Genomic DNA, 14,916 nt, shown 5'->3' with positions numbered 1-14,916 from the left:
CTATAACGTGTGCTCCATGGAGACATGGCTCACTTCACGCCAGACTTCCATCTCCTTGGAAAAGTGGCAAAGGATCTCAGAGGTAGGAGAAAGGCCCTGAAATCCCAGCACAGGCACCCGGGCTATGAAGGGTAGGAGGAGCAGAGCTGGGAGCCTGGACTCTGAGGCCTTGTGAGATCCCCCCTGTCATCGCCCAGCCAGACACACGAGCAACCCACCAAGGGACGGGTGGATGTGGCCTTGGAATTCAGAGTTCCCGTTTGCAGAAACGAAATGTTTATTTCATGGTGCAGCTGTTGGTAGAAAATGAGGTAAATCTCTGATCCCTCAGATTTCCAGAAATTGAGATTTTCCCTAAGTACCCCTGGCCTTGAGCTATACCGTCACTGACGGGGGCTGTATGCTGCTGGGAGCCAGGGCCTTGTAAGACCCAGACCCTCCTCCCTCTCTCCCGTATTAGTCAAGGTTCTCCAGAGAAATGGAGTTACAGCTGCATTGCTGTAAGAAATGAAACGGGCTCGCATGATTACGGAGGCTGAGGGGGTCCAACGCCCTGTCGTCTGCAAGCTGGAAAGGCAGGAGAGCCTGTGCTGCCGCCCTAGCCAGAGCCTGGAGGCCCAAGAACCAGACACGCCGACGACAGCACAGTTCCAGCCTGACAGCAGGAGAAGGTCAGTGTCCAGCTCCAGCGGGCAGGCAGAGGGAGGGCTCTCTCTCCACCTTTGTGTTCTACTCAGGTCTTCAGTGGGTTGGATGAGGCCCACCCACATTGTGAGGGCGTCTGCTTCACTGAACTCACCATTGCACCTGCTTCTCTTGGGTGCTGTTCGATTGCAGACGCTGTGCCCTTGAGAGCTCCTTCCCCGCCGGGTGCGCTGGTGCTAGGATGTCTGCCCTGGTCCAGCCGTGCACCCCTGAGGAGCAGGCTCTTACTCTGGCTTCCATCAACAAGGTTGTTGGCCCTCGCACTAAGCTAAGACCTTGGCATTCACTAGGCATAAGTAATAATTTGAGTTCTGTGTCTTTTATTCTTTATCTCGTGTCCAACTGGTTCTGAACGTGCATGGGGAAGAGGTGCTGTTAGTATTAAGCCCTCTCAAAGACCCGCAGTTCCTGGAGTGAGGAACTTTGAGGAATAAGAGAAGGCGATGGGGTGAGGAGGGCAGGACACAGTGAGAGGGTTTCATTGGGCAGGATGTGTGGCTTTGGGCCTTTCGGCTTAGATTCCAAACAGCACGCTTCACCTCGAGGTCTGCAATGTTTCTCTTGGGTGAGGCTTGGACCCCTGTGGCCTAGGCATGAGACCTTGAGCTCAGGCCATGCCATGCCTGACCTTGACCTTGCTGACCAAGGCTTCACCTACAGGCGAGGGGTGTTCCAGGGAAGCAGGAAGTGTGCAGCAGGCACTGACCGAAGATGTGTTGGCCTCTGCAGAGGGGCAAGGGGCCAGGCTGGGCCTTAAGGAAGCCTTGATGTGTGCCTGTCCTGGTGACCTTGCTCCAGCGGCCACCCCCTCAGGGCCTCTGCAGCCAGATGGAGCCCAGCAGTGCGGAGTCCTTTTTTCAGAGGCAGGTGTGGCTAAGGCTAGCATTTGGTTAAAGAGGATGAAGGCTCTGCGGCATGGGCCTTTTAAACCTCAGGAGGATGTCTATCAGTCTGTTTTCACACTGCTAATGAAGTGACTACCCGAGACTGGGTAGTTTATAAAGGAGAGAGGTTTAATGGACTCACAGTACCACATGGCTGGGGAGGCCTCACAATCATGGCAGAAAGTGAATGAGGAGCAGAGTCACATCTTACATGGCGGCAGGCAAGAGAGGTTGTGTAGGAGAACTCTCCTTTATAAAATCATCAGATCTCAAGAGACTTACTCACTACCATGAGAACAGTATGGGGGAAACTGCCCCCATGATTCAGTTATCTCCACCTGGCTCCACCCTGGACACCTGGGGATTATTACAATTCAAGGTGAGATTTGGGTGGGGACACAGCCAAACCATATCAGTGGAGACAGGCCTATTTGCTGCTTTTACTGAAGTTCTTCCTTTAGGTCTGTGGGCAGAGGTTTCACCCTAAGGCAGCCGCTCTTTTGTGCCTTAGAGAAGCAGGAAAGTGCAGGACGCAGGTGACTGTGTCAGGACAGGAGGCAGAGCAGACGGGCTGCCCCGCACAGCTTTCCGCACTCCAGCCTGGGAGGGCTGTGCACGGGGGGACTTCAACGCCTGTGCTTTGTCTCCGAGCTCTGGATAATGACCAGAGGGCAACTCCCAAGTTTGTTCTGGACTTGTTAATTGCAGAAGCTCCAACCAGAGTCTGAATCTGTGGATTTTAGAGATCTAAAAAGCGGCTTCCTCCACAGGAGGGTGGAAGGTTCTAAACGACACAGACAAGGAATCAAGGCCTCTCTATGAGGGGTGGAGGGCTTCCCCTCTGCACTGGAGGGTCCTGATCTGTTACAATCCAACTAGGTCCTGGACGAACAATGAAAAACACTTTTCAAACACTGCTGGAGTTGCAATAAAGTGAGTGAATGTCTAAAGAAAAGAGGAAAAAACAGTGAGTTGAGACGAGAAAGGTAGGTAAGAAAACTGTGGCTGCCCTGTGGAAACACTGAAGGAGCCCTGGGTATAAGAAATGGAGTTTTAGGCCTGCAGTTCCAGTGTCAAACCAGGACTCAGAGGGGACTACAGCGTGGGCAGTGCCCGAGGCCCCGGGAGAGCCCGGTGGGAAGCCTCTTTGAGAGGTGGACATGTGACTTACGGCCTCTGGTTTCCTGAAGACTCACTTCAGCCAAAGCTGAACTCATAATCACAAACCAGAAAGCACGCAAAGAAATCACCTAAACTGAGTTGGAGTCTGTATAAACGAAAAGAAAAAGCACAGAATCCAGTAGATATGTACCCTCCAGCACTTAAGAAATTAGCATCATCAGATATACAATGTAAAATAACGACCTGTGCAATGCCTAGGAAGTAAAAGAAAAGAAAGGAAAAGAAAAGAAAGCCACAGAGGCCATCGGAAGTACCCATGCAGAGAGGAAAGGGTGCCGCGCAGAACACGGCCTGAGGCCGTGGGGTTCTGGAGTCAAGTGCCGGTTCACCGCCCAGGCCTCCGCAGGGCAAGTCTGTGTTTTAGCTCCAGGCACTCCCTCCTCTGTTCCCTGGACACCAGGCACTTGGAAGCGCCCACTTTGGACCTGGCATAACCCACATTGTGGAAAACGTCTGCTGGGCCTGCCCTCTGCACTGGCACCTTCACCTTGCTGGGATCCAGGGCGTTTGTGCCTGCTGGGTGGCACCTCCGGGATAGGACTGGAGGGTGCCAACTACCCCTCACTGGTCCGTCTTTGATGCAGTCGCCCAGCCATTGCCGCCTGCCAGCATCACTGACTCGGTGAGTGGATCGGACAACGGCTTCCCCATGCTGTGGATTTCTTCTAGTCTCCGGCACACTTGGCCCATCTGGGTGAAGTCAAGGAGCTCTGGCTCCAAGTTGGAATTGGGAGAGGCTTGGTTCCCATTCATAGGGATTTGGTACCTGCTGCCCCTTCACAGGACACCCCGCCGGCTCTCATCTGCTCCTCGGCCATGTCATCAGCCTCCTCCTCGGTGGGAGACATTTTTGAGCTCCTCCCCAAGATCTGTAGGCAGCTCCTCACGGACGACACTGCAGAGTCTCCCACCCCCCAGCCACCCCGAAAAGGAGCTCGCAGGGCTCTGCAATGATGCTGGGGAAGTTTGGGCTGGTTGTGAGTGAGGGGTGGGGTGAGATGGGGGCTGGTTGTGAGTGAGGGATGGGGTGAGGCTGGGGCTGGTTGTGAGTGAGGGATGGGGTGAGGCTGGGGCTGATTGTGAGTGAGGGATGGGGTGAGGCTGGGGCTGGTTGTGAGTGAGGGGTGGGTGAGGCGGGAGCTGGTTGTGAGTGAGGGGTGGGGTGAGATGGGGGCTGGTTCTGAGTGAGGGGTGGATAAGGCGGGGAGCAGGGAGCCAGGTGAGCGGCTTTGGGTGGTGCATTCACAGTAGAGTGGTGAATTCGGTGGTCTCGCCCTGGCCCTGGCCCTGGCCCTGGTCCTGGAGAGGGAAGGCAGCCTGCGGCATTTTCTCCGGAGTGAACGTTCTCAGCTCTCCATATATTGGCTTGATCACCAAGGAGAAAATATTCTGAGTTTCTTCCGGGCCAGTTTTATCACTAGTCTGCAGAAAGCTCCGAATGGTGCTTTTGGCTCTTTTTTCTTTACGGTTACTGGAGCTGTGAAGGGGAGCAGCTCTACATAGTTTTTGCTTCTCGCTAAATACCATGAGTAGGGTGACTATTGTAAGAGAAACATACACAAGAAATTGTAACTAGGGCTATTGGCTGTTTTAAAATCAAGGCAACATTAGTTAACATTTCTCAAATTTTAGTTTTGCGGATTATAAAATTAATGTATACTTTTTGTAGAAAGTTTGGAAAGTATAGACAATGTAGAAGAAGCTGGAAAATATCACTCATGATGCGCTCTGCCTTCCACCCCACATCCAAGCAGGCAGCCCCATTAACCATTGATCTCTGTCCTTCCTGCACATTCCCACAGCATAAGTGGGGTCTTTGCTTTTCATGGTTGAGTTTGTGATGCAAATGCATTTGGACCATGCTTTTTACTTTCTTCTTCTTAACGGGATAGGTTTTTTTTACCCTCATGTCACTAAAGTCCTCCCTCCATGATTGTTTAAAACGGGTTTGTGAGTTCTTGCTATGAATGGATTACTTATTCAACAATTCCCTAAATAAAAGGATCATCTAATTATTTTCAGTTTTTCACTATTAGGAATCCTATGGTGGTATCTTTTAAAATACATTTTGGTGTCCCCCCCACCCCCCACAGGTTCTCGAGATTTGGAAATAATTTTTAAATAAAAACAATGTGAAATATATTTTAGTTTGCATTTCAGATTCTTTGCTGAAGTTGGACAGTTTGGTCATGTTCAAGCCTCTGAATTTTCCCTTAGAATTGTCTTCTGGAAATCATGCCACAGTAATTTAATTCTCCCTGGCTGTACGTGTGAGGGCCTCTTACCCTCTTGGGCATGGAAGAGTTAGCATGTTTGGTAGCCATTTTGGTCATAGTAGGTTGACAGCTGAGTTTTTCCTAGATCTTTCCAAGTAGACCAGCATGACTACGGAAGAGGCCCTGAAGGTCCCACCCCGACAGGTCGGTCCGAGGGGCCCTTGCCTGGGCACCCCGCACCTTCCCCTGGACCTGCTGATGTGCCCAGATGGGCGAACAGGGTCCTTCACGTCGGGCCCACCTCCAGCGTCCATGACTGTGGAGTTCTGCAGCGGGTTCGTTGAGAAAGTGGTGGTGAGACCGGGGCATCTGAGGGGAACGGTCAGCAGGGAGACGAGACAAGTGTGGAGACCAGGTTGACGGAAGGCGCGTGTCTGGAGGGTGGGAGAGCCGCCAGGCGGGTGTCTGCGGGGTCTTGCAGAGTCGCTCAGCCACAGGTGGGCTGCTCTGGAGACCCAATCAGCACATTCCAGAGAGTGGCAGACCCCACGGCCGGGCGCAGACTGATGAGCAGGACCGTCCCAGAGAGTGGCAGACCCCACGGCCGGGCGCGGGGTGACGAGCAGGACCATCTCGGAGAGTGCCAGATGCCACGGCCGGGCGCGGACTGACGAGCAGGACCATCCCGGAGAGTGGCAGACCCCACAGCCGGGCGCGGAGTGACGACCAGGACCATCCCGGAGAGTGGCAGACCCCACAGCCGGGCGCGGAGTGACGAGCAGGACCATCTCGGAGTGTGCCAGACCCCACGGCCGGGCGCGGAGTGACGAACAGGACTGTCCCAGAGAGTGGCAGACCCCACGGCCGGGCACGGACTGACGAGCAGGACCGTCCTCCACTGTCCAGACAACAGCACCGACGAAGACCAGGAGTGGAAACCAGGATGGTGCCGTGAGCCCTTCACGTCCACGGAGTCCCTATGATGAAAGCACACGGGTGTCACAGTGACGCTGTCTCCCCTCAGGCACTGCCGACCCCTCGCTGGGCTGCTGGACTGCTCAGGGCCGGCCCTTGAAGCCTAGAGGGAGCCATGGGTCTGTGTGTACAAGTGTGTGTGCCCGTGAGCGGGTCTCTGTGTGATCTCTGAGAACGAAACTTCCACACCACCAATCCTGGAGAACACAGAGCTGGGACTCCCGGGTACCTGAGGGCCTGGGTCGCAAAGCTGGCGGCTGAAGCTGGCCGCTCTGAGGCATGCATGGCAGGAAGGGGTCATCAGGCAGGCCACCCAAGGCCCCGGGCACCTCTGATGGGTTTCCAGAGTCCCTGCCCTCACAACAGGGAAGTCAGTTGGAGAATGGGGTGCTGAAGTCTCGAGAGAAAGGTGTCCCTGACTCGGGGTCCAGAGTGAGCGGATTATGCCCCCCACATTGCGAGGCCAGCGGCTTGTCCTGACTGTGCCCCGCGTGTCATGGCAAAGGTTCGACACCCACTTTGGAGATGTCTTGACAGAGGCCAAGGTCAGGCTCCCATCCTTCCGCACACTGGAAGCTGCTGTACAGTGGGCTCAGAGCCTGGGCTCAGGGGACGTCCTGATAACTGTCACTGTATCCCGGGGGGTGGCGCCTCCTGGGAGCCGTGGCCCAAGCCCCTTGCAACAGTGGGGCCAGGAGAAGGCTGGTTGCTGGGTGCGTCCTGTTCTCGGGGTTCCGTCCGCTGCATCCATCTCCCAGGGGATTTTCTGTTGCCCTCCTTGGTTCCACATACGCCCTGAGTGGTAATGCCGATTCCCACCTGTGCCGCCGACTTGGCGCAGGGAGCCTGTGGCTGCTTCATCAGGTCGTTGGCCCCGATGGGCTCCATGGGTGGCCCCTGCCCAGGCATCTCGTGGAGGGACTCTGCCTACGTCACCAGCCGCCAGTCCTGGGGGACACCGTGTGCATTTCCACATGAACCATGGTGGGAACCTGGGGGACGAGTCTCAGGCTGAGAAAGGTTCCTCTGGCTTCGAAGTAAATTATAAAGAGAGGTAATTTCTTAAAAGTGTCAGAGGACACTGTAACTGTCCCTTCTGAGCAGGACATTCTTGTGGACGTCTGCCTTCCCTTTTGTCTTCTGCCTGTGGGATTCTCCAGATTCTGGGCAGGTAAATTGTTTCACGCTCGGGCCTTCTCAGAGCCTTTCTGTGGCTGTAGGTTGTGGGGATGGCACCCTGCTAGTTTCCCCTGCTTCATTCACTCAGAGCCGCGGAGGGGGCCCCTCAACCTGCTCGGAGCCCTCCAGGGGCAAGCACTGTCCCTGCTGCCCCCCTGCTGCCTGAACATCTCCCCAGTTCCACAGCTGACCCACCCTCTCAGGGTAACATCGCAGCTGTGGGGGCAGCCCCCTCCAGCCCCTCCCTGGTCAGTATCCCTGCTGCTGGCCCTTCCTGGAGACCCAATCTGCCCCGGAAGCGGCAGGCGTGTGCGGCTCATGACCTCGCTGTAGGGCTGTGCCAAGGCAGTGCCACCTTGGGAAAAATCAAAACGCCATACCAGCTCCTTCCAGCCAGGGCCAGTGCACACCCTGTCTCCTCAGAATCCCCCACAGAAGCAGGCAAGGAATCAAAAACTCAAGTCTGCAGGAAGCCAGGCAGGGATGAAGGAGGGGTGGGCTGTCACAGGTGAGAGGGTCCCAGGAGCCTTTCTGGAGGAGGTGACTTCAGGCTGGATTTGGAGCAGCAACTTAACAAGCAGACCGGTGGGTGGAGACGCTCAGGCAGAAGAAATGGCGTGGAGTGTCCAGGAACCCACGAATCAGCTGGCATTGTCGAAACATGGAGAACGCAGAGACGGGCTCAGAAGTCGGCCGGAGCCTGTGTCATTGGCCCACGTGGCTTCAGTCCTTCCCTGCAGCCTGTGGGGAATCTCAGGGGAATTCTAAGTAGGAAAGGAGGATGTACATGTTAGGTATTTATTGGTTTTGTTTGTTTGTTTTTAATCAGTTATTTTCACAAGTGTAATCAAAGCACCTGGTTGTGAGTCCAGGAGAGTAAAACATTTAGCCCATCACCGCGTTTCTGAAGCCTGCAGCAGGATTCCTGCCAAAGGAAAACCATTTACGGTCATGTACTTCCACGAACCTTTGATGTAATCAAGTTATGTATATAGAAACCTGCCTTTTAAAAACATGATCCTGTCTATAAATGTAGTAAATGTTATATAAAATGCAGTCATGTTTAAGAGGTTAACTATTGTTATATTAATTCAAGTTGAACAATTCCAATTCTCAACTTCATTTATAAACATAGTTAATTAAATTCCTTTATGCATGTAAAACTGCATTTTCAAACTAAATACTTTGATTTTCTCATTAAGAGCTTCAGATGCCCAATAGGGCAAATACAAAAGGCTAATAAGAAGGCCGGGAGTGGTGGCTCACGCCTGAATCCCAGCACTTTGGGAGGCCGAGGTGGGTGGATCACTTCAAGTCAGGAGTTCAAGACCAGCCTGGCCAACATAGTGAAACCCCGTCTCTACTAAAAATGTAAAAATTCACTGGGTGTGGTGGTGGGAACCTGCAATCCAAGCTACTTGGGAGGCAGAGGCAGGGGGATCTTGAACCTGGGAGGCAGGGGTTGCAGTGAGCCGAGATTGCGCCACTGCACTCTAGCTTGGGTGATAGAGCGAGGCTCTGTCTTTAAAAAAAAAAAATGGCTAACAAGGAAGAATTTTTCCCAAACGCTTTCAAATTCAGACATTAAGTAATGGTCACAAACATCCGAATTCCAAGTTCGCTGAGACATTTCACTCACTTTGCATTTCGGGACGTGTGTGTTATTCCTGCCCTCTGCAGAAGCGTAAAGTCAGAGATCTTGGCCTCCTTCCTTACCTCGGTACCCCGTGCAGCCCTCCTGGGCAGTTGCGTCCTCTTACTGGGACCCGGTGCCTCGAACGTCCAGGGTGATGGCACGTGTACCACAAGAGGACACTCAGCAGCCTGTACGTGGTCATCCTGGCAACCAGGGCCTCTAGCCCACACATCAGAGGGAAGCGTTGGCTAAGTCTGGACTCTGTCCCATTCTTCTGGGTGATTTGAGTTGACAGCAGTCTGATCCTGCCAAGAGGGCAGCTGACGTCCGTTCACGACATCCTTTGCTGCCTGGCTGAGGCCTGCATGGTGTCGCTGGACCAGGGCTCCACTAAGCAGTTTATTGACGTCGATGGGATTCACCAGGTCTCCGTGGTGCCAACGCCTTCACAGGCCAGTTCCTCTATCTCTGTCCTCAAAGGCAGAGATTTTAGGAGTCATGTCTGCCCTCAGGCAGGTGGCCAGAGTCCTGGGGAAGTAACACAATCCAAGAGCTGCCGAGACCCTCCCCGTGCACATAACAGCCCAGACAGGTGATGAGGACACCAGCATGGGCCTGGGGTGCAGAGAGGAGGAGAGGAGAGACAGGACAGGCCCTTGGGAAGTGGAGCCCTGTGAGTGAACCCTGGAAGGACCTCTGTCTGCTCTGTCGCCTCTGCATCCCCAGCCCCAGGAATGGTTTCGGTTTGAGTTCAGGGGCCTGAACCCAGGGGCCTCGTGCTGCTGTGGGGGCAATAGCAGAGGGGAGGCGGGGGTGCAGAAAGGAGGCAGGGGTGCCGTGAAGGCGGGTGGTGTGCCCTGGCCAAGGGGGGTTGCTGGGGAGAGTCTGCGGGAGCCTGCAGCGGGGGTGGCAGGGGGTCTGCAGCTCAGGGGAGGATGCTGGTGTTGGTATGATTTCGGAATTGTCTGAAGGGGTGAGGGCTCACCCAGGGCAGTGTGGAGTAAAAAGGTGAAAAGTCAAAGACACAGCCCCAGGCCATGGCTGTGGGTTTCAGGTCAGGCACAAGAGCCAGTGAACAAAGATCTGAGAGAGTCAGTCTGGGTGGGGTGTAGGGGCAGCTGGAGGGGGTGTCCTCCTGTTCCAGAGACCACTCGCTTTAGGGCGCCCTCACAGAGCTGGGACTGGGAACATGGGGGACCCCAGACTCACGGGGTAGGGGTGACACTCTGGAATCTATACTTTGAACCAGCTTCCCGGGAGTTCCCGGGACATCATGGGGAGATGCTTCTCTCCCATCTGCTGCTGCCTTTGCCAGTGTTTTCTCTCCTGCTCTGCCGTGAGCCAGGGACAGCCTTCGACACACCCAGCCCCTGAAGTCACCTTCTCCTCACTTCCTCCGCCGGTTTTCTTTTCTGTTTAACCCACCCGTTGCTTTCTGTACAGTTCTGCTTTTGGAAGACGTGGGCTGGCGTTAACTTGGCTCATTCACAGCATGTGAGCGAACTGAACTCTGTGTCTTATAATGAGGGCTCTGGGCAGTGGCAGAAAGAAATGACCACAGTTCCCCAGCCCCTTAACAACATTTCCTGGGAAAATGTGACCATGCGTTTCTAGGAAGGCAGAGCATTCCCTCCCGTATGGCATCACGATCGGGCGTGAGCTGCTTCCTGGCCCTGCCCCCTGGCCTTTGCTGGGACAGGGACGTCCCAGCCTGAAAGGGCTCAGGTCTTCATGATAAAAGACCCAGAAGCCAACCACAGAGTGGCTCCCACTCCACTCCAGTGAGGCAGCAGGAACCCGGAGGTGGGTCAGGACGGACACCATTTGTACGTTCCCCGTACACTCCTCTTTGCTGTGTGTGGCCATTTCTGAGTCGCCCCCAGATGGAGCGAGTCAAGCGAAGTAGAGGAGATGAAGAAGAATGAAGCCTCTCTTCCGGGTGGTCTCTGGCCGGTCGGTTGCTCCACTCCTCTCTGTCCCCACATCCAGTCACTGGGAGACCCTCCTTCCCTGGGGCTGGTGTGGCAGGCACTGCATGTAGCGCTGGGCTTGGCACTGGAAGGTCATGCAAGCTGGCACCCGAGGGGCCCAGGCTCCCATGGTCCTTGCGGCTCCAGCTTCCCCTTGGCAGAGTCTGGCTGATTCCCCCGTGTGAGTGCTTGGGGCTCCTCTTCAGGGGTACCCCATCATTAGGACTCACCCAGTGTTCTGAATGAGAGCAAATGCCCAGGAGCCCTGCACCGCTCAGCCTCTGCAGCCTGGGCTGGGCCTAGGGCCTCTTCCCTGCACAGGGCCCTGGAGCCCCTGATGATGGCCTCCCTGTTGGGCTGCAGGACTCTCCCTCCTCCCACCTGAGTCTCAGCCACTCTGTGGGCTCCAGCTGGTGGGAGCTGGCAGGAACTGGCAGGAACTGGCACCCCTTCCTGGTGCTTTGATCTCTCAGAGCCAGGCCTTTTGTAGAACAGTCTCCAGCCTGAGCCCTGGGGCCCCAGGCCAGTGAGGTTTTGGCATCAAGTGGGGATCCTGGGGGCGTTATCTCTGCTACTTGCCTTGAGGGGAAACTACAGCCATCTTGATTCTGTGGCTTTGGCCCTGCACACTTAGAAGGCTGTGCTAAGGACGTTGTTTGGCGCTGGTTGGAGAGAGTTTGACCCTTGGGTCCTCCCAGCTGCTCTGCAACAGTGATGAAGATGTGGGGGAGATGCCTGCCCTCAGGTTTCCCCCCGGGAGGCCAGGCTCAGAGCGGAGGCTGCAGAAAGCTTCTCTGACCATCTGAGCCCTTGGGGACACACCTGGCTGCCAAAATCAGGGGAGTGAGCCCTGGAGCCACAGGTGGGACCTTCTCCTCCTCACTTGCTGAGCTCTGCCGGGGGGGTTACTGGTGCAGATCAGTCTGGAAGGAGGAAGGAGGAGGAAGCGGGAAGAGGCGGTGTCGGGGTGAGGTGGGAGGGGTCCCTTTTATTAGGATAGCAAAAGCCGATAGTCCTCAGCTGACTTTCACTTTCATCTTATTGACTAACACTGTCACAATGCCAGCCTGGCTGCGGCGTGGGGCCTGGAGATGACTATTTAGCTGGGTGCTTGGCTGCCTGAAAGGTGGTTAGGTTCTGTCAGCAAGGACAGAGGGTGGGGTGCAGGCCGGGCAGCTGGCTGAAGAACGGTCAGGCTCTATCGGAGGGACGGAGGCGGGGTGCAGGCTGGGCAACTGGCTGAAGGACAGTCAGGCTCTATCGGAGGGACGGAGGCAGGGTGCAGGCCGGGCAGTTGGTTGCATCCCCTGCATCTTGATGTCACTTAAAACGCTCACATGTGCATTGTCCCACAAGGTCCCCACAGAGGCCCCATGCAGTGGTGCATGGGGATCACAGCGTGTTTGGAAGACGAGGAGGCTGGACTCAGGGAGCCTAAGCTCCTGCCCGAGGCCACCCAGGATGGGCAGGCACTCAGATCCAGCTGCTCTGACTCTGTGCTCAGTGCTCTGCCACACTTCACTGCATCGGGGAGAAGCTGGAGGGGCTGGAGAACAAGGCCAGGGCCTCCAGCCCTGTTCCAAAAAGTCCACCTTCAGCTTCAGAGAGCAGAGCATCTACCTGGCCTGCCTGTGGCATCTGAAAACATGTCTGCCTACAGAGACCCTGTTGCATCTGAAAACATGTCTGCTTGCAGAGACGCTGTGGAACTTTCCACAGGGATCTATAGCAGCGGCTGGGGGAACTGCCATTGTGATGAGTGAGAAGTCGTTTGCTCTCCAGTGTCTTGAAGGCGCCAGCGCTGCCTGCAGTGGGCAGGTCTGGGCTCCTTGCAGACCACCTGGGCTATCAGAAAGGTGAAGGCACCTCGTCAGGTGGATCTGCACACCTGACCTTCAAGGGGCTTCACAGGCTTGCTGTAGCCACATGCACACACACACAAATATATGCACACATGCATACACACATGCATACACACATGCTTACACATATGCATACACACACCCACATACACATATACACACACCTACAGACAACTCCCCACAAACATATATATGCACACACAGGCACACACAGTCACACACAGGCACACACAGTCACATACACATACATATATGCATGTGCAACTAAGCACACACACATATACACACATATACAGACACACATGCACATGTCATATACATAAAACACACAGACACAGAGACACACATGCACACACAAGCAGTCTACATACATAGTAATGTACACACATACATAGACACATACAGACACATGTATACATATACACATATAGATATATATAGTGCATACACATATGCACATACAAATATGCACACATATACATCTTCACATACACACATACACACAGACATATTCATATACATATAACACATACATAGTACTAATACATACAGATACATATGACATACATGCGTAGACACAGGCAAACATACATGCGCTCAGGCATGCACACAGACACACACACCACCCTCCCGTGGGCCAGGCTCCTCCCAGCCCCGTGCCTCTGCAGGGGCTGCTCCCCACGCCCAGACTGATCCCTGCCCTCTCCTCCCCAGCACACCGTGACCACCGGGTAGGTCTCCTGTTCTGGCGACTTCCGCGTTTCCTTCACAGCACTTACTGCGGTCATGGCCTCATTGCTGATAGATTCATTCCTTTATTCCTGCCTCAGGCTACCTGGGGTCAAGGACCTGGGAGGTGGAGATGGGGTGCTAAATGTCAACAGTCAAGACTGTGGGCTCCAGGAGGGCCCTGGGCCTGCAGTCAGGCTTTCTTTTGTGGTCTGCACTCCACCACTTTCTCTCTGTGACCTCAGACAACCGCGGCTCTTTCTTCATCCGATAAATGGGAATTCATTCATTCTTTCATTCAACAAACATCTGTGACATGGCCCCTGCGAGCTGAGCTGCAGTGCTGAGTACAACACGGAGTCCTGTGGAACCTGGTGTTAAGGGGCACCAGGGGAGAAGCTGAAGGTGGCTCCCTCCGTCATGAGGAGAACTCTGCAGGGCCAAGAGGCCAGGAGGTGCAGATGGCAGCAGAAAGCCTGTAGGGCTGAGGTACCTCCTTGAGATCTTGGGGAGGGAGGCCGGGGTCCAGCTGGGTGTAGAGTGCTCCATGCAGAGAACAGAGAGGGCAAAGGCCCCAGGCAGGAGACCTGAAGCAGTAAGCAGGCCCGGTGGCTGGCCAGGAGGTCGGGAGGCCCCAGGGCCATAGGTCACACAGGGACACATGGGCTGCAGTGAGGGTTTTAGCTTTTCCTCTGAGTGAAGCAGAGAGGTAGGGGAGCTGCCGTGATCTGTCTGATGTTTGGAAAAGGGTCACTCTGGCTGATGGGGAGGAGTTGCAGGCATAGGAGAAAGAGCAAGTAGGGGGTGTAGGGGGTTGAAGGTCCAGTTGAGGAAGGATGGCTGGGACCCATGGGAGCCATCAGAGCCCGGAGAGGTTTTGAACAAGGTCCCATCAGGACTTGTTGACAAATTGGCTGGGTATGTGAGAGGAAGAGAGGACCCAGGAGCACTCTGTGGTTCTTGGCTGGAAGAGGGTGGCTCCATTTACTCTGATGGGAACCAGTGCAGGTAGCAGTAAGCACACAGCATCATAGATGAGTACATGGGGCCATGGATGAGCACACGGCTTCATGGATGAGGACACGGGGCCATGGATGAGGACACGGGAGCATGGATGAGCACACACCACCATGGATGAGCAACTGGGGCCATGGATGAGCACACAGGGTCATAGATGGGCACACGGGGCCATGGATGAGCACACAGGGGCATAGATGGGCTCATGGGGTCATGGATGAGCACACAGGGGCATGGATGGGCACACATGGCTATGGATGAGAATACACGGCCATGGATGGGTATACAAGGCCATGAATGGGCTCACAGGACCATTAATGAGCACATGGGGTCATGGATGAGCACGTGGGGCCATGGATGGGCACACATGGCCATGGATGAGAACACGGGGCCATGGATGGGCAATTGGAGCCATGGATGAGAGCACTGAGCCATGGATGGTCACACAGCAGCCATGGATGAGCTCACGGGGCCATGGATGAGAACACAGCCATGGATGAGCACACACGGCCATGGATGAACACATGGCCATGGATGAACACACGGCCATGGATGAGCACA

At 54.9% G+C, this 14,916-nt stretch overlaps 1 protein-coding gene across 1 annotated transcript; it reads left to right on the top strand.

The window, feature by feature from the left end:
- The first annotated feature begins 388 nt into the window (after window positions 1–388).
- On the top strand, window positions 389–5,023 carry LOC105552403. The gene is given in 5 exon segments (XM_011998071.1): window positions 389–540; window positions 542–677; window positions 680–833; window positions 835–955; window positions 4,874–5,023. Coding segments are annotated over 5 exon segments (594 nt in total). The 5' UTR covers window positions 389–507.
- Window positions 5,024–14,916: the final 9,893 nt, after the last annotated feature.

Source organism: Mandrillus leucophaeus, unplaced genomic scaffold (genome assembly GCF_000951045.1).
Source record: "Mandrillus leucophaeus isolate KB7577 unplaced genomic scaffold, Mleu.le_1.0 Scaffold1151, whole genome shotgun sequence".
In the NCBI taxonomy this organism is placed as follows: Eukaryota; Metazoa; Chordata; class Mammalia; order Primates; family Cercopithecidae; genus Mandrillus; species Mandrillus leucophaeus.
The sequence above is the reverse complement of the archived record's forward strand: the minus strand, read 5'-3'. Positions and strand labels throughout refer to the sequence as shown.